Source organism: Musa acuminata, chromosome BXJ1-7, assembly GCF_036884655.1.
Source record: "Musa acuminata AAA Group cultivar baxijiao chromosome BXJ1-7, Cavendish_Baxijiao_AAA, whole genome shotgun sequence".
Lineage (NCBI taxonomy): Eukaryota > Viridiplantae > Streptophyta > Magnoliopsida > Zingiberales > Musaceae > Musa > Musa acuminata.
The window spans coordinates 4,425,819-4,443,507 of NC_088333.1; the positions used below are offsets into that span (position 1 = coordinate 4,425,819).

Genomic DNA, 17,689 nt, shown 5'->3' on the forward strand with positions numbered 1-17,689 from the left:
ATTCAAAGCGCGGCTATTTTGCACATATATCCCTTTGAAATTACTTCTTTTTATATTGATCCCCATATGTATCCTTTATAGTCTAACAACTATTTCGAGAATTTAACAGGTGTTAAAATCCTTCAAAATTTGACAAATGACTATCATAACAATAAATATTATCACAAATATTTAGCTATTTTATATTTTAATTATTTTTAAATTTTATATATTTTTTAGTGGGGTGTAAATTTGATTATTGACACTTCTATTTCATACTATATATATATATATATATATATATATATATATATATATATATATATACATATGAAATATCATTTGATTATTTGTCTGATTTCTTTAGAATGAGATTTTGAAGTCACAATCTACTCACTGCTATTTCAAAGACACTTACGAACAAGGAGAAAGAAGACAATCCTATTAAGTGTAAATATCGAACTCATCGATGACAATGCGAATTGCCAGTGGAATTCTAACCAAATGGTGGACTCCATCTTTCCATGTCAAACTCCCAAACAAGTATCCACTTTGCACCTTCAGCCGCGACCCAAATGTCACCTTGAACTTGAGCTTCTGCACGGTCGAGTTGAACGCTAAGATTGAGGGTCTGACACGAACGCTTACCCCTCTAGGTGCTTCCACATGAGCAGTGTAGGTAGATGTCGCTGGACCGACATTTGTGACTGTTCTTGTGACTGTAAAGCTCTCTTTCAGCTCAGGGATGGTTATGGAAGGGAGGTTTAGGTCCTTGTGTGATTGGTATATGTCATGGCAGATGGTGGGATGTTGTGTCAATGAACTCACGGCTGAGTTGTTGTAGCCCACGGAACACAGGAAATGCACATAAGCAGACACTCTCATGTCATATACCAAGCCAGGATCGATGGCCTTGTTCGGATCCACATGTCCACCTCCAAAGTCAAATGGGTTAGCTTGCTTGTGAGGAGCTCCCTCAGCTACTACGCCAAGAGAATACTCGTCGATAGTAGAGGCTGTTGAAGCAGAAACAGCTTAGATCGATACTCATGGTAAATACAGTCGAAACAGAGTGGATGTCGCTTGCCTGTTGTGACTATTGCAGATTTTATTGCAGCCGGGCTCCAATTAGGATGGATTGATTTGAGAAGAGCAGCAATTGCAGAAATGTGAGGACAGGACATGGAGGTACCTGACTCGATCTTGAAGTTAAGCGGAGGCATATTGCGTGGAGGGGAAGCTGGTGACCAAGATGCTAAGATATTTACACCAGGCGCAGCGATATCTGGCTGAAAAGGAGAGGTGATTAACGCGTTATCAGTTTATCAAGCACAAATAAGAACCACTGAAAGTGTTTGATATTTAGTTGAATTACAGTGGCACCTTCAACACAAACGGCGAAAGTGAACTAGGACCTCGAGATGAGAAGTACGCCACTTCAGGGGCAATCACTGTCCCCAGCACAGTCTTTGTGGTGCTAAACTTCACAATAGGTTTCCTGGGCGATAACAATTTATAGAAATCGATTAAGTTGCGAGTCCATGATGACAAGAGAAATCAATTTTAAGAAGTACCTTGTGCTGCCCAGGTAAGTGAGTATAGATGTTCCAATTTCAAGGTCAACTTGGATGCAGGGGAAATCAAAAGCAAAGGTAATATCCTTAGTCAGGAACTGTGCAAAGATAACGGCAACACCATGAGCTCTTCGTACAGTGTCTGAAGCAACAAGAGGGGATCTTTGGTCCCGAGTTTGGAAACATAGAACAACCTTTCCTCTTGCTAGAGTTGCGTTTAGCGAACCTGCACCGCAACCTCTACAAAGACATCATCTTAGCTAGAAACTTGAGAGTACACAAGGCGGATAATTAAGCACAGGTATTGAAGGTCCTACCGGGCATCAGTACTGTCTGCATTATCTGAAGCAATATCTTCAGCATAAACTATCCCATAGAACTTATCCACATGCTCCCCGAGGTATAATGCTTGACCCTGAATATTTACAATTGGAGACAAGTCAAAGAAAGTTGTTTATAGAATTGCAATTCACAGGTTGAAAGCATGTAAATTCAAAAGCATTTTTGCTACACTGATTAGGAAGTATCTGATCAAAACATAAATGCAGAAAATATCTTGCATGATTAAACAACTCAAAATAGAATTTATGGTTTATGAAAGCTATTAAATGTATCACAAGCTTGCCTTCAAAAAAAAAAAAAAAAAGTGAATCGTGAGCTATATATGAGGAGGAGTTTAATGTATACCGCTTTTGTTACGTTGTTCCCAAGGGATATGAATGTCACAAAAGTTCGATCTATCGTGCTTGCTGCAACGGTTATAACCCAAGGAGCCGTATTTATCACAGTCTGTGAGAAAGGACCAGAATTTCCTGCAGAGCAGACAACAGTTATCCCTCTGGCCACAGCATGAAAAGAACCAATGGCCAGAACATCCTCAATGTAGGTAGGAAGTGGGGGTGATTGGCCCAAAGACACTGAAAGCACATCTACCCCATCATGTATTGCATCATCAAAAGCGGCAAGGATGTCCGCAGAGCTGCAACCACCAGTAGCCCAGCACACCTTGTAAATAGCCAACCTAGCCCTTAGAGCACCTCCTCTTGCTATTCCTCGAGCAATTCCCATAAAGCTTGCATTACCTACAAATGCACCAGCAGCAGTAGATGATGTGTGTGTACCATGCCCGACTGCATCACGAGCAGATAGAAACTCCAGTATGTCACTTGTATTCAACTTTCCAAATTCAGCTTCATATCCTTTGATGTACCATCGTGCGCCAATTATTTTCCTGCAGAAAGGCCCTATCGTGAAACTTGAAGTCACCACCTCAATAATCACAAGGTCTAGAACACTGTTGTTTCTATTCACTAGTCAGGAATACAAACTCAATCTTAGGAATTGATGCCATGTGCAAAATGTTGCAAATAACAGAGAGATTGGTATACAATGATTTTGTGAACCCCTTACAAATCCACAGCTATAGCAAAAGATGGGCACAATCATTAGCAAAACTGGGAATGTGACAAGAGGGTTTCTCAGAAAGTAAATATGCATAGTCTGTCTAGGCTAGAAGGAGAAAGACCTATCCATGTACATCATAAAAAATTGAGTTCTGGATAGATGGAGAGCATCAAATGATTATATTTAAGTGTGCAGGAGGGATCAGTGCTATTAAAAACATAACCACCTTCATATTTTGGTATTTGATGATAAATCACCTAAGAATCAAGAGTAAAAGATGTAGGCTAAACATCAGCTTAAAAAACAGCAACGATACATTTCCCAAAACTCACGTTGATTCAGAAAGTTCAACAAGATAATTTTGACAGATTCTGATGTTAAAGGCTACTTAACTCGGTCACAACTAAGAAGCATCTATTTTAACTATCAAGTAAACTATTATTTGATTCATGATATGCAATTTCAAATGATATCGCTCAGTACGAGCGGTACGTACCGGTACGCGGACCGCCCGCTATCGAACGAAACATGTTACAGTGCTATAGTAAGAGGAAGAAATATTTAAAACCGCTCAGTAACGGTGATACAGTGCTCCAGCGGTCAATTAAAACCGCTCGGTAACAGTGATACAGTGCTCCAACGGTCAATTTGACCGTTGGAGCCATTTCTCGTAGTATTTAAACCCCTTCTTCTCCCCTATTTCGCTCCATTACATTTTCACTCTATCTCAAACTTTTTTTTACATTTGTGCTTTCTTAAACTCTACAAAACAACGATTTATGAATTGAATCAAGGCTAATTTGAGAAGATTAATAGGAAGAACTTTCTAATCAAGAGGTATGTTTAAAAAGACAATTCGTGATGGACCGAAATACGAACCTTGCACAAGATATTCTTCAAAGCCCGAAAAAAATATATGATACTATTATTACCTAATTTATATTAATTTTGCTAAACTTATACTATTACTATATTTATTTTTAACTTTAAAACCTTATCCTAACTTTTTTTTTATTTTCAAGTATTTTTGGAAGATTTTACACCAAAATTAGATGTACTACTCGGTACACGATACCGTACCGAGCCAACCTCGAAATACCGGTACGGTACAGTATTACATACCTTGATTTGATTACTATAAGAACCAAGATAAGGCAAAAAACAAAAAAAACAAAAAAAACAAATACATGCAGGACAACACAAAAGCAATCAAAATTTCTGATGTAGATTTCAGCACTGCACATATTCCCAGCCTTCCAGAATAGATCTAAAGGCGGACGACTATACAATTGAATGTTGTTAATGAAGTCAATCACTGATCCACTTACAAAAGCTCAAATTTCGCATCCTCTTTCATGTTTGCCTTCTTCCATTACCAAGAAGTTCACCTTTTTTTCTTCATGGCCAAATCGAAATTTGCAACAAAACAGGATTGGTCTGAGACAGTAGTAAATTCATACTTGGCCATCGTTCAACATTCAACAAATATGTGTGTGCAATAAAAGTCTCGACTCAAATGCTGGATGTTTCAAGAATCACAACATCATGTTCTGTTCACCCCAGGAAGGCAAAATTATGATGTGTCTTGCCATGCCGATAACTAAACCATTTAGATGAAAGCACTTCTACTTCAGTAAGGCAAAGCACTGTCAGAATTGAAGTTAAAGAAGTTGACATAGGCAATCGACCGCACAAATTTGGGAGCTGTTGCTTCAGCAACAAATTCACAAACAACTTATGTGCATCTCAAGAGTAAGAGTTGTGCCAATCAATTAAGGCAACAAAGGAAACACTGACCTATTGCAGTCAGAAACATGAAACTTCTCTCCTTTTTGGCAGACTCCTCTCCAACGAGATGGAATCTCTCCCATGTCACGATCGCTGAAGCTTTCGGACTCGGGCCATATTCCTTCCATCAAGAAACACAAACTTCTAAGAACAAATGAACTCAATGTCGGCTACCAGTGATCAGAAGGAGGAGTAAACTAGTAAAGAGTACCAGTATCTAGTACCCCAATGATCGACCCATCACCGGACCGACTCATCTCAAGAAGCCCACCCGAAGGGTTTGACTTCAGATGAAGGAAATCCCAACTCCTCGTCGTGTGCAGATCAAGAATCCGGTTCGGAACGACATGAGCAACTCCCGTCAAATCTATGACAATGCTCAGTACCAATTAACGCCCGGGACCCAAAACGACCAGCAAACGTTCACAAACTTACCGGCAACACGAGCTGCCTCAGATTCTGTCAGAACCGCGGCAAACCCCGAGAATCCGTGCTTGTAGCTATAAAGAATCGAGGAAGTGGCCGCTTGCTTGCTGCGAACAAAAAGTCTGAATCACACGAGTAGTTTCGGTAGGAACGAAGAGGGCCAGGAGCAGAGTCGAACCTTCCAAGCACGGTGGACAGCGTTGCATGATGCAGCTCCGTAGCTGCCGCTGGTTCGTCCTGCGCCCTCTCTCCCATGTAAACGATGTAGACCTACAGGGGGACATCAATACGCAGTACAGCAGGGAGCAGACACAGTGAAACAAGAGATGAAGTAGAGGAGGAGAGCGTACATTGCTTGCTGAAAATAGACCGAGGAGCAGGAGATGCAGTAGCAGAAGGAAAGGAAGCGTGAAGTGTGAAGAAGCAGCCATGGTTTCGGGAGCAATCGAGGAACAAGTTCATATATAGAGGAGTCGATTGTACTGGCGCAGTGGTCGTGCAATCATGGAGTGAAAGAGGGAGCTTTAACGTGTGGTGACTGCGATCTGTAATTTCTCGCTCCGTTCGGGCCTGTGTCGGTGGATCCACGTTGGACTCCGAGTTCATGCTTGGGGGAAAGCGCCGCTGCTGTTCGCCTCGCTTGGGGTTGAAGTCACTCCTCCATGATTGGTGCTTGGGAGTATGGCTTTTTGAGTGTGTCAGGCAAATGGGAGTGGAAGACGATGTGGGTTGACTCGCCCAGTGGATTCTTTTCTGGGTGGTTTGGTGACGAGCACGGATATAGAGAGAGAGAGGAAGGCGACAGCAGTGGGAGAAACGCGTGTAGAATTGAGAAAGATAGAACAGGGTGATTACAACAGCAACGTCCACCATCAGTGGGGAGAGAGAGACAGAGAGGGCCGGAGCTTATCCATCCCTTTCGCGGCCACTGTTTCTCTGGGTGGACGAGACATGGCCTGCCTGCCTGCCATGCCATCTGAATCCATTCCTCGGAACCAGAGCCATTCGCGTTCTTTTATCGAGTGTTCTTCCCCTCGGTGATTCGAGGGATGTGGAAGTCGAAAGAGACATGTCTCTGGTACAGAAAGCGTGACGGGCAGCGTTGGATTTGACCGACCATCCATTTCGATGGAAGATCTTGACCAGCAGTTTGGTAGTGACATTTCACTGGTGCAAGAGAAATGACATAAAGGGCAGCGGTAGGTCTGCCTTCATCTGTCACCTAGCAAGCGTGTTTTCGTCGGTATGCGTCTGCGACCGCTGTCTTCTCCGATTGAGATTAAGCAGCCTAATTCATGACTGTATCCTTCATGCGCGGTGAGGCCCGTGGTAAGGTTAAGGATTCTCTTCCAAGAAGAAAACAGTGTGAGCCAACCTCGACATGGTCCAGTGGTTGTCGAGGTAGGTAGTGACAACGTACAATCATTTATTGTGTTTGAGATCGAGCAAAAAAGAACAGAAAGGAATCTGTCGAGACCCATAAAGAAGTAGCCTCCACCTGCAATATATTGGCTTGTTGAGACACCGATGGGTCCTCATGTCGTTTGATCTTTCAGGAATTCCAAGGACAAGACTACAGAATGGAGGACAGCCAGTTGGGTCCTGCATCAGTCTCTGTTCTTTCAGGAACTCAAATATTTGTTTTTATTAGTCTTTTTCCATAATTTTATTTTCTATGCAGAACCTCTGAAGAATGTTCATAACAGATTTACATGAAATCAGTTGACATGGTCACATTGAGTGTGGTCAAACACAAACAAACACCAATTTTATTGGCAGATGACATGACTAAATGTACAACCAGAGGAATTACATTAAGCCAACAAAAGAAAATGCCACAATATTTCAAAGAAATTTAAAAGAAAGGAATGTTGCTACAAAGCCAACATGCAGCATCCAAGCACATAGATTCTTACAACAGATTTATTCTCATAACAAGTGATGGCATTCAAACTTATACAGCACAGAAAGGAAAGAAACATGGGAGATCCGAACCCACTGTCTTTGCTTGCTACCGCTCCGTTGAGCTCAACTGTTGGTTAGGGTAAAGGTTTTACTTGGGTGGCCTTCGATAAGGATACAATATGTCCTCGATGTTTTCTTTGATGTAACTGCCCACTTTGTTCAGGTTTCTGGCCACCCCTGATGCCACTACTCCAGCATTCTTTCTAAACCTGCATACAGACAAGCCTTCAGTATTCTTCACACTGAGTTGGACGGGGAATCTGTAGAAATAGAATTAAAACTAATTGCTTTCCTGCTGAAGAATTCGTCCCCTGAAGATTGAGCTGGTCGGTGTGGATGTGGTTGAGAACGAAGCGTAGCATCTACATCGACAACACCCGATCAGATTGCCAAATTGCAGAGACAAAGGAAATACAGGAGAAACAGACACACCAAAAGAGAATAGCAGGCAACAGTGGACAACCCATATCACGGCAAGGAGATCACAAAAGGTACAAAACACAAAAAGAAGAAGCCCTAAGGTCCAAACTATTTGTATTAGGTATGTAGGTCTTTTTTTTCTTGCCACTGAGCTATATCAATAAAATGCGCAAGAAGTATCTGCAAAAAAAGAATATGAATCTTCACTTTGTTTAAATTTCATGCAAATTGACAAACTTTAGTTTGGCTAACTGACAACAATAGAAGATGCAATTAAAAAAGTTAAAGAAATAGTTTCCCACATTTAGATGGCGACAACAGACGTTCTTGATACATCTTTGCTAAAAACCTTGTATCCACTATAACCAGCAGAGTCCACTGGAAACATTATAGCCAAGGAGCAACTTGCAAAGATGCATGTCTTTGCACAGTTCACATCCTCTAATTATTATCAAAGCCTTTGAATCATGAGAGTACCTTTAGCTCTCCATCAGATTGTTCTTATAGTCACAAAGGCTAGAAACAACTCTTGCTGCTCACAGCATGTACAAGATTTTTGAAAAATTGATTAGGTACAGCATATGGACTTCTTAATCTAGCTCCAGATTTGCACTCTGAGCTATCACAATTTTGATATGCAGTAAACATTGGGTTCCATCTGGGTCACAAAAAATCCTGAAAACCTCTGGGTTTTGGCTTTAGCTATTGCGAGGCCAATATTAGAAGAACACCTTATGGTTATGACTTCTTTATACTGATTAATCCCCTACATCTTGCCCAAACAGCTTCTCAAAATTTTCAATGATCTACAAATGCAAATAATCTTCAGTAAACAACTTTAAGAATACACAGCGAGAAGTCTCTTTAAGCATAAGCATATTATAATTTGACCAATGATAACAATTTTCAGATTTGTAACAACTTACTAAGTTTGATGTATTACCATTAATGCTTGTACCAAACAGAACTCTAATAAACAACTTTTGACCTGGTTCAGCTTCTACTTCTTGGCTCACTTTCCAAGCTTAGTCTAAAACAATAGTAATAACATTACGAATTTGATTTCTTCAGGCCCACTCAGTGTTCTAAGGGATTTACTGGTCCAAATTCCAATTTAGGATCTACAAGAATAAGAATAAAATGCTTTGATGATCTCAGCCATTATTCTGGTATAAATATTCAGAAAATTGACAGTACAAATTGCACTTTTCCCATCTCCTTGCTTTTTTGAAGAAAAAAATGCTCACAAAAGATACAGTCTGCTACTTTCCTCATCATGAACTAGCAAAAAGATTCATGTTGTTCATAAGACTGGTCTTTCCACATTGAGAGCTCGAGCTCAAGGAACATCAAGTCGCATGTTTCGAGCCTAACCCCTTAACCAAGAATATAATCATATCAAGAAATCTGCACTATTATCCAGTGTAACAGAAAAAACATAATTCAACATCCATTTACATCCTATATGAATTAGAACTTCCCAAAAAACATTTTGCAGTTCAAATACCTTCCTTGTGAACATTTGCAGGAACATGACCAGCAGTTGAAGCTCTCCTGTCCACCAATAGCTACAATAAATTTCTACAGATGTTAGAAAACTGACAGTGAAAAGGTTGAGTTCCGAAAAAACATAATATTTTTGCAAGTAAAAGATACAAGAGTTAACTCTTCAAAGTGCACTCTTGGCTATTCCATTTGTTGTCAATATCTATAAATTGCAGCACTCTGGAGTCTGGACCACAGTGAAGTTCTTGAGTTTTTATAAAAGGTAAAGCCAAAAATAACAAGATGAATTCATGCAACATGTCTGCACTAGAAATTTCTTTGACACAGATAAGTCTCCAGGTAACCATAATTATTTAGACTTATTTCCATGTTTTTGATTGTGAGTTCAATGACATCTTTTATGCTATTTGCAAGCAATATTAATTATGAGAGACATATCAAAGGTCAATATGAACCTAGGGTTGAGATCGACTAGTTCTATATGGACAAATATCTTGTGATGGAATTATGGACAAGTTTGTCTTTGCTTGATTTATAAGACCTTGGTACGGCTTGCCCAAGTTAACCTTCCACTGCCATACATATATATCTTCATAAATAAGATTGCTGACTATGGGATATTATCATTCACGGATGCTTTGTCCAGGTATAACCAGGTTAAACTTTCCAACACTGAGAGAAACCATCATTTAAATAACCATGGGGAGCCCATGGGAAACCATGTTACAAGCTTAGCAGTAATTGCCAGAGCAAACAAGAACTGTAATAGAAGTTGTCTTTGTGTATGCCTAACTACAGCAGTAGGTGCATCTGGATAATATACCAGTGGTTTTTAATGCATGCATCAACTCTCTGCTCCAGAAAGCACATAGAGACACATACAATAATGATTAAAAGATGCATACTTCTGATAAATCTAAAAAGGGAAATGCAGTTAAGAAAGTCATAGAAGCAAGAAATACCTCTATGCCTGCACAAAACGGCAACTCTGCTTGGTTCTCTGGCTTTCCAACAGGGTCATCTCTCTTATCAAGAAAAACTGAATAACCAACACAGGCATACTTGAAATCTGACAGGTTATGACCATCTTTTGTAGTTTCCATTTCAGATTCTCCAATGATGTAGCTTGGTACTGGTGACAAGAGTTCATATTTATTTGTCAATGAAAATAGAATGAATCTCATGTAGCCAATTTTTCAGATAAAAAACAATATGATAATATGTCAGTATCCAATGAGTCATTTCAGACCAAATAACTCCTTAAGTTATGGTGGACTGGAAAAAGAACAAGATTAAAAAAAATACAAACAAAATCAGATAGAAATGTGCTAATAGGTCAATCATAGATAAAAACCACCGAAAAGTCCTCTAGTTATCAGAGATTTAAGAAGCCTAAAAAGCAACCCACTTTTCAGCTAATGTACACTTAATACTTCTGTGTTTTTAACTCATACCTAACTCCATGGCACTTAATATCATGGTTTATATTCATGCCTAACTCCATGGAATTAATCAATGGAAACTTCTCTGAGGAAAGAGGACCTATATGATGGACTGAAATTGATAAGGAAACAAAGTACATTCTGTTATTGAGGTTTTATGGTCTTGGTTAAGACTGCAATCAAATTGACATAATTTTCAATGCTATCTATGGCCTGAAGAAGAATCTAACATGTGAAGGTTGAAATAACAATTAATAACTGATAATACACTATAGATATATGACAAACTGGTTTAGCTATCTTATAATAAAAGGATTAGTTAATGTGACTCCAAAATAGGAGGAAGACATTCTATAGCCGCTAAAGAATATCTAACCCGAAAATTGAGGAACTGACCAAATCAATTTCTTTTGTTATCCAATTGGAAGCACAAGAAAGAATGCTGTGATTCCACGGCACCAAGAGCATTGACCTCAGATAGTGCTTGAAAGCTCTACACTGTCATAATATATTTGATTAAGGGCACTAATGAAACTGGTACTGAATCTAACACCTACCAATTTAAAAGTTCCAATCCAGCTTTTAACAAGACTGCATTCTTATGTTAATAAGGAACTTCACCATTAAGGTGACAACATGTAGATTGGATTGTCAATTTTGTACAACTCTATTCTAACAACACAATTCATTGACAATAACAAAGAAAAAAAACCGTAGGTGAGCTGGAGGTTCTTAAGACACATGGACCAGGCAAGAATAAGAGAGTACCATCTATTTTCAGTCAGGTATCCTCCCTATAATTCTATTTCCCTTTCCTGACATCACTATCATACATGGTGTAGCAATTTGCTTGACTAAACGAACCGTTTTCTTATAAACCAGGCATCAAATATGGAAAACTTGCAATATTTTACATGTTTTAAGCTGGCAATAGCAGGAGTGGCATAAAGCATCATGCAAGGGACTTGATTAACTTATTTTGTTTCATATTTTTAAATGCTAAATCTTGAATTTATATTTTATTTGCTGTTGATTCTTTTGGTTGTTCTTTTTGCGACCTACGATGATATCCTATACTTCTTTCCCAAGAACTGATAACAGACTTTCCTTTCCATCATAGTGGAGGTCACCAATCCATTAGCAGAAGTATCTGAATGAGTTGACAAACAATTCAACATGTTGCTAAAATCAACAATACACCCACAGTATTGAAGTTCAATAACCCTGATTCATGAACACATGCATGACATTCTATCATCCAAAAAACCTAAAGTTCAATAACCCTAAAGTTCATCTTTGCCATGGAAATTCAGGTTATAATCTGCATATACTAGAAACCTTTAAGGCAGGAAGAAAGCAAATGGACCTTGGGGGAGAGTCCGGCTGATGCCGACGCAAACGGGGTTACTGGAGTCAGATCTGAGCCGCGAGGAATAGTAGAGGCATCCCTTGCACGACTTCCCTTTGTAGGTCGAGGGCTTCGGGTTGCGCCGCAGATCGCCGTCACCTCCACCGCTCCGATCCCCGTGGCAGGCCCCGTCGGGTGACTCCGCCGCCATTCCCTCGCCTCGCCCGACGCCACCACCGATGGATCCTCCAGACATAGTAGACCACGATGCTTCCGTGTCGGCGACGGTCTGGACCGGTGCCCAATTTTGGTTTCCGGCAAGAAAGGGTGAAACGAAATGTGGCGTTTCACGGTTCGTTTCACGGTTTGGTCTATCTCGGTTCGCTAACGAGCCGAGCCTTGTGAACCCAACGTGACTCGTCCATGGTTTCACGTACTTATGTGGTCTTCCATCTCATAGCCACATCTTTAGCTAAAAAAACCTATACTACGAAGAAACAATAAACAATATTTTGAATTGTTCTTAATTTAATTAGGAACATTGTCTGTAATTTATCTTAAATTAGTAGGATTTTTATGTGTTTGACCACTTCAAAGCAATTGATGTGTTTGACTTCGTCTTGAGGCTCCTCTATAATCGTAACGGGAGTCCGAAGTTGTAGAACGACCGAGGATGCGTCGTTTGAGTAGTTCCCATGCGTGCGTGCGTGCGTGCGTCCGTGTGTGCATGGCTGGGCTTCTCTATAAATGAGGACGCACGTCCTCTGTTCTTCCTCGCACCATCGGTAGCCGCATAGGGGAAAGGCGATCGTCTTCTGACCTTTGCTTTGATCCCTATGGCGTTCTTCAAGAGCTTCTTGCCTCTCCTCGTCATGCTGCTGCTCGCCTGCAGCGTCCAGGGCCAGTTATTGCCCGACTTCTACAAGAGCACCTGCCCAAGACTCCAGCGAATTGTGAGATCGGCCACGAAACAGGCCATCGATAAGGACCCCAGAATGGGGGCCGCCGTGCTCCGCCTCTTCTTCCACGACTGCTTCGTCACCGTACGTGAGGCGACAGCCACGATCTCCTTCTCGTTCTGCTTTCGACTTCATCTACATCACGGCTTCTTGCTGCTGATCTCGTGTTCGTTGGTTCCGTAGGGCTGCGATGCGTCGGTGCTTCTGGATGACACACCCACCGCCTTGGGCGAGAAGAATTCGCCTCCCAACTTCAACTCTCTCCGGGGCTACGAGGTTATCGACTACATCAAAGCGCGCGTCGAAGCAGCTTGCCCGGCGACCGTGTCGTGCGCCGACATCCTCGCCCTCGCAGCTCGTCACAGTGTTTCAGTGGTTAGTATCCACTTTCTTCATCTACGTACTACGGATCGATGGTGGTGAATGACGCGGTGCTGGATCTGGATGCAGCTCCGTGGACCAAGGTGGCAGGTGCCGCTGGGTCGCAGGGACGCAAGGACGGCGGCGAGCCAGTTGGAGGCCGGCGCCAACCTTCCCCCTGCCGGCATGGAAGTCCCAGGCCTCATCGGTATATTCGCGTCCAAGGGACTCGACGCCAAGGACATGGTCGCGCTCTCCGGCGCCCACACCATCGGCGAAACGCGGTGCGGCGTCTACCGCTCACGCATCTACACCGACAACAACGTCGACCCCAACTTCGCCGCCATCCGCAAGAACAACTGCCCGCCTTTCGGCGACGACAACAAGTGGACGCCGCTCGACCTGCAGACGCCGACGCGCTTCGACAACAAGTACTACAGTAACCTCCTGGGTGGGCGCGGGATGCTGCACTCGGACCAGGCGCTCTACAGTGGCGGACCGGTTGATAGTCTGGTGAAGTTATACAGCGCCAACAATTCCGCCTTCTTCGCCGACTTTGCGCTGGCAATGACGAAGATGGGGAACATTAGCCCTCTTACGGGAGCCAACGGGGAGATCAGATTGAACTGCAGGAAGCCAAACTGATGGTGACGACGACGATCACCATCACCACGATCAGGGTCAAGACTGTGGGATTGCTGTGTTCAGAACGATGTATTTTTCAGCTTGCAGAATGACGTATTTTTCAGCCTGCAGAATGACGTTTTGTTCTCGAGAAGAAACAATTCTTTCTCCGTTTTTTTTGCATATTTCTTGCCCTTTTTCCCATCTAATAATCCAACCAAAAAACAAAAAAGTCGTATCCAAAATATTATTTATAAATTTAAATATATCTGATAACAAAATAAAAGGTATAAGTAGTGAATTGGCCAAACCAAGAATAAGAAGACATGCCCTTATTTGGAAACAATGAGATCAATAATTTCTCATCCATATTACACTAAACGGAGGAGGTTCTTTCTTCTCCATGGCGATGCTGTTGTGCTTCGACTCGGATTTAGCTTTATTATTCGGAAACAAATCTTTCAGAGATTCTTTTCCTATCGAGTACAGTTTTCCGGTTCCGATTCGACAACCGACCAAAGATCAAATCTTTTCCTCTCTCTCTGTACGAGGACAGGAGGTGAGGAAAACAAAGGAGAAGAGCTGTGGTTGTCGATACACAGAGTGGCGCGATGTTTCCGATGCCTTTGCCCCTCCCGCCCTGCCACAACTGGCAGCGGTTGGTGAGAGAGCAGCCATGGCTGCTGCCGGACGACGGGCACAGTGTGTTGAACTTGTCTTCTTCGCTTCCGGCCAAGTATGTGGCGTTGCTAACTTCCATGACTCACCAGGCCAAACTCATGCCTTAATTATGGTGTAGCAACTCTTTATATCTTTGTTGCCTTAATTATAGAAAGGCTGCAAATCGCGAGTCAGCAAAATGATCCCGAATTAAGAAGACACAGGTTGAATGAAACAATGAGATCAATAATATCTCATCCATATTACACTGACGGAATCGTACGGAGGAGGTTCTTTCTTCTCCATGGCGATGCTGTTGTGCTTAGCTTTATTATTCGGAAACAAATCTTTCAGAGATGCGTTTCTTTTCCTATCTAGTACAGTTTTCCGGTTCCGATTCGACAACCGACCAAAGTGAGGAAAACAAAGGAGAAGAGCTGTGGTTGTCGATACACAGAGTGGCGCGATGTTTCCGATGTCTTTGCCCTGCCCGCCCTGCCTCAATTGGCAGCGGCTGGAGCAGCCATGGCTGCTGCCGGACGACGGGCACAGTGTGTTGAACTTGTCTTCTTCGCTTCCGGCCAAGGATGTGGCTCTTCCCGTTGCTAACTTCCATGACTCACCAGGTCAAACTCATGCCTTAATTATGGTGTAGTGCCTTGATTATAGAAAGGCTGCAAATCGCGAGTCAGCAAAATGGTCCCGATAACTTGATACACAGGTCAGTATTTGATCCATTTCTATCAATTTGCTGGTTTTTAAAGGTCAGTATTTGACCTCCTCCGTATGATTCCGTCAGTGTAATATGGATGAGATATTATTGATCTCATTGTTTCCAAATAAGAGCATGTCTTCTTATTCTTGGTTTGGCCAATTCACTAATTATACCTTTTATTTTGTTATCAGATATATTTAAATTTATAAATAATATTTTGGATACGACTTTTTGTTTTTTGGTTGGATTATTGCATGGAAAAAACGGCAAGAAATATGCAAAAACAAAAAGAAGAATTGTTTCTTCTCGAGCACAAAACATCGTTCTGCAGGCTGGAAAATACATCGTTCTGAACACAGCAATCCCACAGTCTAGACCCTGATCGCCGTGGTGGTGGTGGTCGTCGTCACCATCAGTTTGGCTTCCTGCAGTTCAATCTGATCTCCCCGTTGGCTCCCGTAAGAGGGCTAATGTTCCCCATCTTCGTCATTGCCAGCGCAAAGTCGGCGAAGAAGGCGGAATTGTTGGCGCTGTATAACTTCACCAGACTATCAGCCGGTCCGCCACTGTAGAGCGCCTGGTCCGAGTGCAGAATCCCGCGCCCACCCAGGAGGTTCCTGTAGTACTTGTTGTCGAAGCGCGTCGGCGTCTGCAGGTCGAGCGGCGTCCACTTGTTGTCGTCGCCAAAAGGCGGGCAGTTGTTCTTGCGGATGGCAGCGAAGTTGGGGTCGACGTTGTTGTCGTTGTAGATGCGTGAGCGGTAGACGCCGCACCGCGTTTCGCCGATGGTGTGGGCGCCGGAGAGCGCGACCATGTCCTTGGCGTCGAGTCCCTTGGACGCGAATATACCGATGAGGCCTGGGACTTCCATGCCGGCAGGGGGAAGGTTGGCGCCGGCCTCCAACTGGCTCGCCGCCGTCCTTGCGTCCCTGCGACCCAGCGGCATCTGCCACCTTGGTCCACGGAGCTGCATCCAGATCCAGCACCGCGTCATTCACCACCATCGATCCGTAGTACGTAGATGAAGAAAGTGGATACTAACCACTGAAACACTGTGACGAGCTGCGAGGGCGAGGATGTCGGCGCACGACACGGTCGCCGGGCAAGATGCTTCGACGCGCGCTTTGATGTAGTCGATAACCTCGTAGCCGCGGAGAGAGTTGAAGTTGGGAGCCGAATTCTTCTCGCCCACGGCGGTGGGTGTGTCATCCAGAAGCACCGACGCATCGCAGCCCTACGGAACCAACGAACACGAGATCAGCAGCAAGAAGCCGTGATGGTGATGAAGTCGAAAGCAGAACGAGAAGGAGATCGTGGCTGTCGCCTCACGTACGGTGACGAAGCAGTCGTGGAAGAAGAGGCGGAGCACGGCGGCCCCCATTCTGGGATCCTTATCGATGGCCTGTTTCGTGGCCGATCTCACAATTCGCTGGAGTCTTGGGCAGGTGCTCTTGTAGAAGTCGGGCAATAATTGGCCCTGGACGCTGCAGGAGAGCAGCAGCATGACGAGGAGAGGCAAGAAGCTCTTGAAGAACGCCATAGGGATCAAAGCAAAGGTCAGAGGACGATCGCCTTTCCCCTATGCGGCTACCGTTGGTGCGAGGAAGAACAGAGGACGTGCGTCCTCATTTATAGAGAAGCCCAGCCATGCACACACGGACGCACGCACGCACGCACGCATGGGAACTACTCAAACGTCGCATCCTCGGTCGTTCTACAACTTCGGACTCCCGTTACGATTATAGAGGAGCCTCAAGACGAAGTCAAACACATCAATTGCTTTGAAGTGGTCAAACACATAAAAATCCTACTAATTTAAGATAAATTATAGATATTTGATAATGGAAAGCTGTTGTAATATGCTAAATTGCATCGGTAATACCATCGAATCCCTCCAACGTTACGAGGAAAAAGTTCACTATAATTAATTTCTCTTAGATTTTTCTAGGTGAATAACGATCAACTCGAGGCGGGGTTGATCAGTGCTTTCCTTTTGAATTGTTGAAACTCTTGTTGTATGTTTTCTAAATGTTAGTCCATATATCATAGTTAGATTCGCAGTAGATCCTTTGTCAAATTCACTAATTAGGTTTCAGATTAAGGAGTGAAGTTTTCCCTTAGCTAGCGATTTGATGGTCCTTCGGTGCTCCTAGGGTATGGCACCCGTCAGGTGGGAGAACTTCGATGGGTGCTAATGTCAATGGCGATTGAGCTAATGGCATCATTTGTTGGATTAATTGGGGCAAAAGTAGAACGATAACATGTATGGTGCTTATTAGCATCTAAATTTGCTAGGCGAGATTCAAGAACAACTCGATTGGGTGAATAGATGGCTTGGAGTTGTCCTTGAGGTGAAAGGCCCGGGTCATTGAATAAACGTCAATATCCATCATCTATTATACCGAGGTAGATGTGTCGATGTGCAGAAAGGGTGGCTATTGCCCCCCTGAATAGAAGTATTATGGGTCAAGAGCAAAGCTTCATTGCTTGAGTGTTTATAGAGAGGGTTAGTGAGTGAG

The 17,689-nt window shown here is 43.0% G+C and overlaps 4 protein-coding genes across 8 annotated transcripts; 1 reads left to right on the top strand and 3 right to left on the bottom strand.

Moving 5' to 3' along the window:
• Window positions 1-315: 315 nt before the first annotated feature.
• LOC135585569 (subtilisin-like protease SBT3.6) lies at window positions 316-6,090 on the bottom strand. Of its 5 annotated transcripts, none has more exons than XM_065191048.1 (11): window positions 5,522-6,090; window positions 5,350-5,441; window positions 5,181-5,278; window positions 4,957-5,112; window positions 4,755-4,866; window positions 2,241-2,784; window positions 1,871-1,968; window positions 1,554-1,793; window positions 1,363-1,477; window positions 1,172-1,268; window positions 316-995 (listed from the first exon to the last, which is right to left on the bottom strand). In XM_065191048.1, exons 1-11 carry the CDS (start codon window positions 5,600-5,602, stop codon window positions 424-426), a joined length of 2,205 nt encoding a protein of 734 aa, XP_065047120.1. In that variant the 5' UTR covers window positions 5,603-6,090; the 3' UTR covers window positions 316-423. The 5 variants fall into 5 exon arrangements, with proteins under 5 accessions (XP_065047120.1, XP_065047118.1, XP_065047117.1 ...); XM_065191046.1 differs by having other exon boundaries at window positions 1,067-1,268; window positions 2,241-2,797; window positions 4,970-5,112; window positions 5,522-6,087; XM_065191045.1 differs by having other exon boundaries at window positions 1,067-1,268; window positions 5,522-6,081.
• Window positions 6,091-6,914: 824 nt separating this feature from the next.
• On the bottom strand, window positions 6,915-12,150 carry LOC103990521 (uncharacterized). The gene is made up of 5 exons (XM_065191051.1): window positions 11,871-12,150; window positions 10,025-10,194; window positions 9,064-9,124; window positions 7,428-7,498; window positions 6,915-7,344 (listed from the first exon to the last, which is right to left on the bottom strand). The coding sequence occupies exons 1-5, from the start codon at window positions 12,106-12,108 to the stop codon at window positions 7,225-7,227; spliced, it is 660 nt and encodes a 219-aa protein (XP_065047123.1). The 5' UTR covers window positions 12,109-12,150; the 3' UTR covers window positions 6,915-7,224.
• A 461-nt stretch (window positions 12,151-12,611) lies between these two features.
• Window positions 12,612-13,869, top strand: LOC135679861 (peroxidase P7-like). Its single transcript, XM_065193842.1, has 3 exons — window positions 12,612-12,895; window positions 12,995-13,186; window positions 13,262-13,869. The coding sequence occupies exons 1-3, from the start codon at window positions 12,689-12,691 to the stop codon at window positions 13,814-13,816; spliced, it is 954 nt and encodes a 317-aa protein (XP_065049914.1). The 5' UTR covers window positions 12,612-12,688; the 3' UTR covers window positions 13,817-13,869.
• Window positions 13,870-15,446: 1,577 nt separating this feature from the next.
• On the bottom strand, window positions 15,447-16,710 carry LOC135680100 (peroxidase P7-like). Its single transcript, XM_065194088.1, has 3 exons — window positions 16,504-16,710; window positions 16,213-16,404; window positions 15,447-16,137 (listed from the first exon to the last, which is right to left on the bottom strand). The coding sequence occupies exons 1-3, from the start codon at window positions 16,708-16,710 to the stop codon at window positions 15,583-15,585; spliced, it is 954 nt and encodes a 317-aa protein (XP_065050160.1). The 3' UTR covers window positions 15,447-15,582.
• Window positions 16,711-17,689: the final 979 nt, after the last annotated feature.

What these genes read in the sequence shown, in the direction of transcription:
- LOC135585569 (XM_065191046.1), bottom strand. Translation starts at nt 5,602, where the DNA reads ATGGCTGCTTCTTCACACTTCACGCTTCCTTTCCTTCTGCTACTGCAT. An exon ending in CTGTCCACCGTGCTTGGAAG is followed by an intron (nt 5,279 to 5,349) that starts GTTCGACTCTGC and finishes TTTTGTTCGCAG; the next exon opens with CAAGCAAGCGGCCACTTCCT. An exon ending in GGAACAACGTAACAAAAGCG is followed by an intron (nt 1,969 to 2,240) that starts GTATACATTAAA and finishes GTAAATATTCAG; the next exon opens with GGTCAAGCATTATACCTCGG.
- LOC103990521 (XM_065191051.1), bottom strand. Translation starts at nt 12,108, where the DNA reads ATGTCTGGAGGATCCATCGGTGGTGGCGTCGGGCGAGGCGAGGGAATG. An exon ending in CAGCCGGACTCTCCCCCAAG is followed by an intron (nt 10,195 to 11,870) that starts GTCCATTTGCTT and finishes TCTTGTCACCAG; the next exon opens with TACCAAGCTACATCATTGGA. An exon ending in TGCAAATGTTCACAAGGAAG is followed by an intron (nt 7,499 to 9,063) that starts GTATTTGAACTG and finishes TTGTCGATGTAG; the next exon opens with ATGCTACGCTTCGTTCTCAA.
- LOC135679861 (XM_065193842.1), top strand. Translation starts at nt 12,689, where the DNA reads ATGGCGTTCTTCAAGAGCTTCTTGCCTCTCCTCGTCATGCTGCTGCTC. An exon ending in TCCACGACTGCTTCGTCACC is followed by an intron (nt 12,896 to 12,994) that starts GTACGTGAGGCG and finishes TTGGTTCCGTAG; the next exon opens with GGCTGCGATGCGTCGGTGCT. An exon ending in CTCGTCACAGTGTTTCAGTG is followed by an intron (nt 13,187 to 13,261) that starts GTTAGTATCCAC and finishes ATCTGGATGCAG; the next exon opens with CTCCGTGGACCAAGGTGGCA.
- LOC135680100 (XM_065194088.1), bottom strand. Translation starts at nt 16,710, where the DNA reads ATGGCGTTCTTCAAGAGCTTCTTGCCTCTCCTCGTCATGCTGCTGCTC. An exon ending in TCCACGACTGCTTCGTCACC is followed by an intron (nt 16,405 to 16,503) that starts GTACGTGAGGCG and finishes TTGGTTCCGTAG; the next exon opens with GGCTGCGATGCGTCGGTGCT. An exon ending in CTCGTCACAGTGTTTCAGTG is followed by an intron (nt 16,138 to 16,212) that starts GTTAGTATCCAC and finishes ATCTGGATGCAG; the next exon opens with CTCCGTGGACCAAGGTGGCA.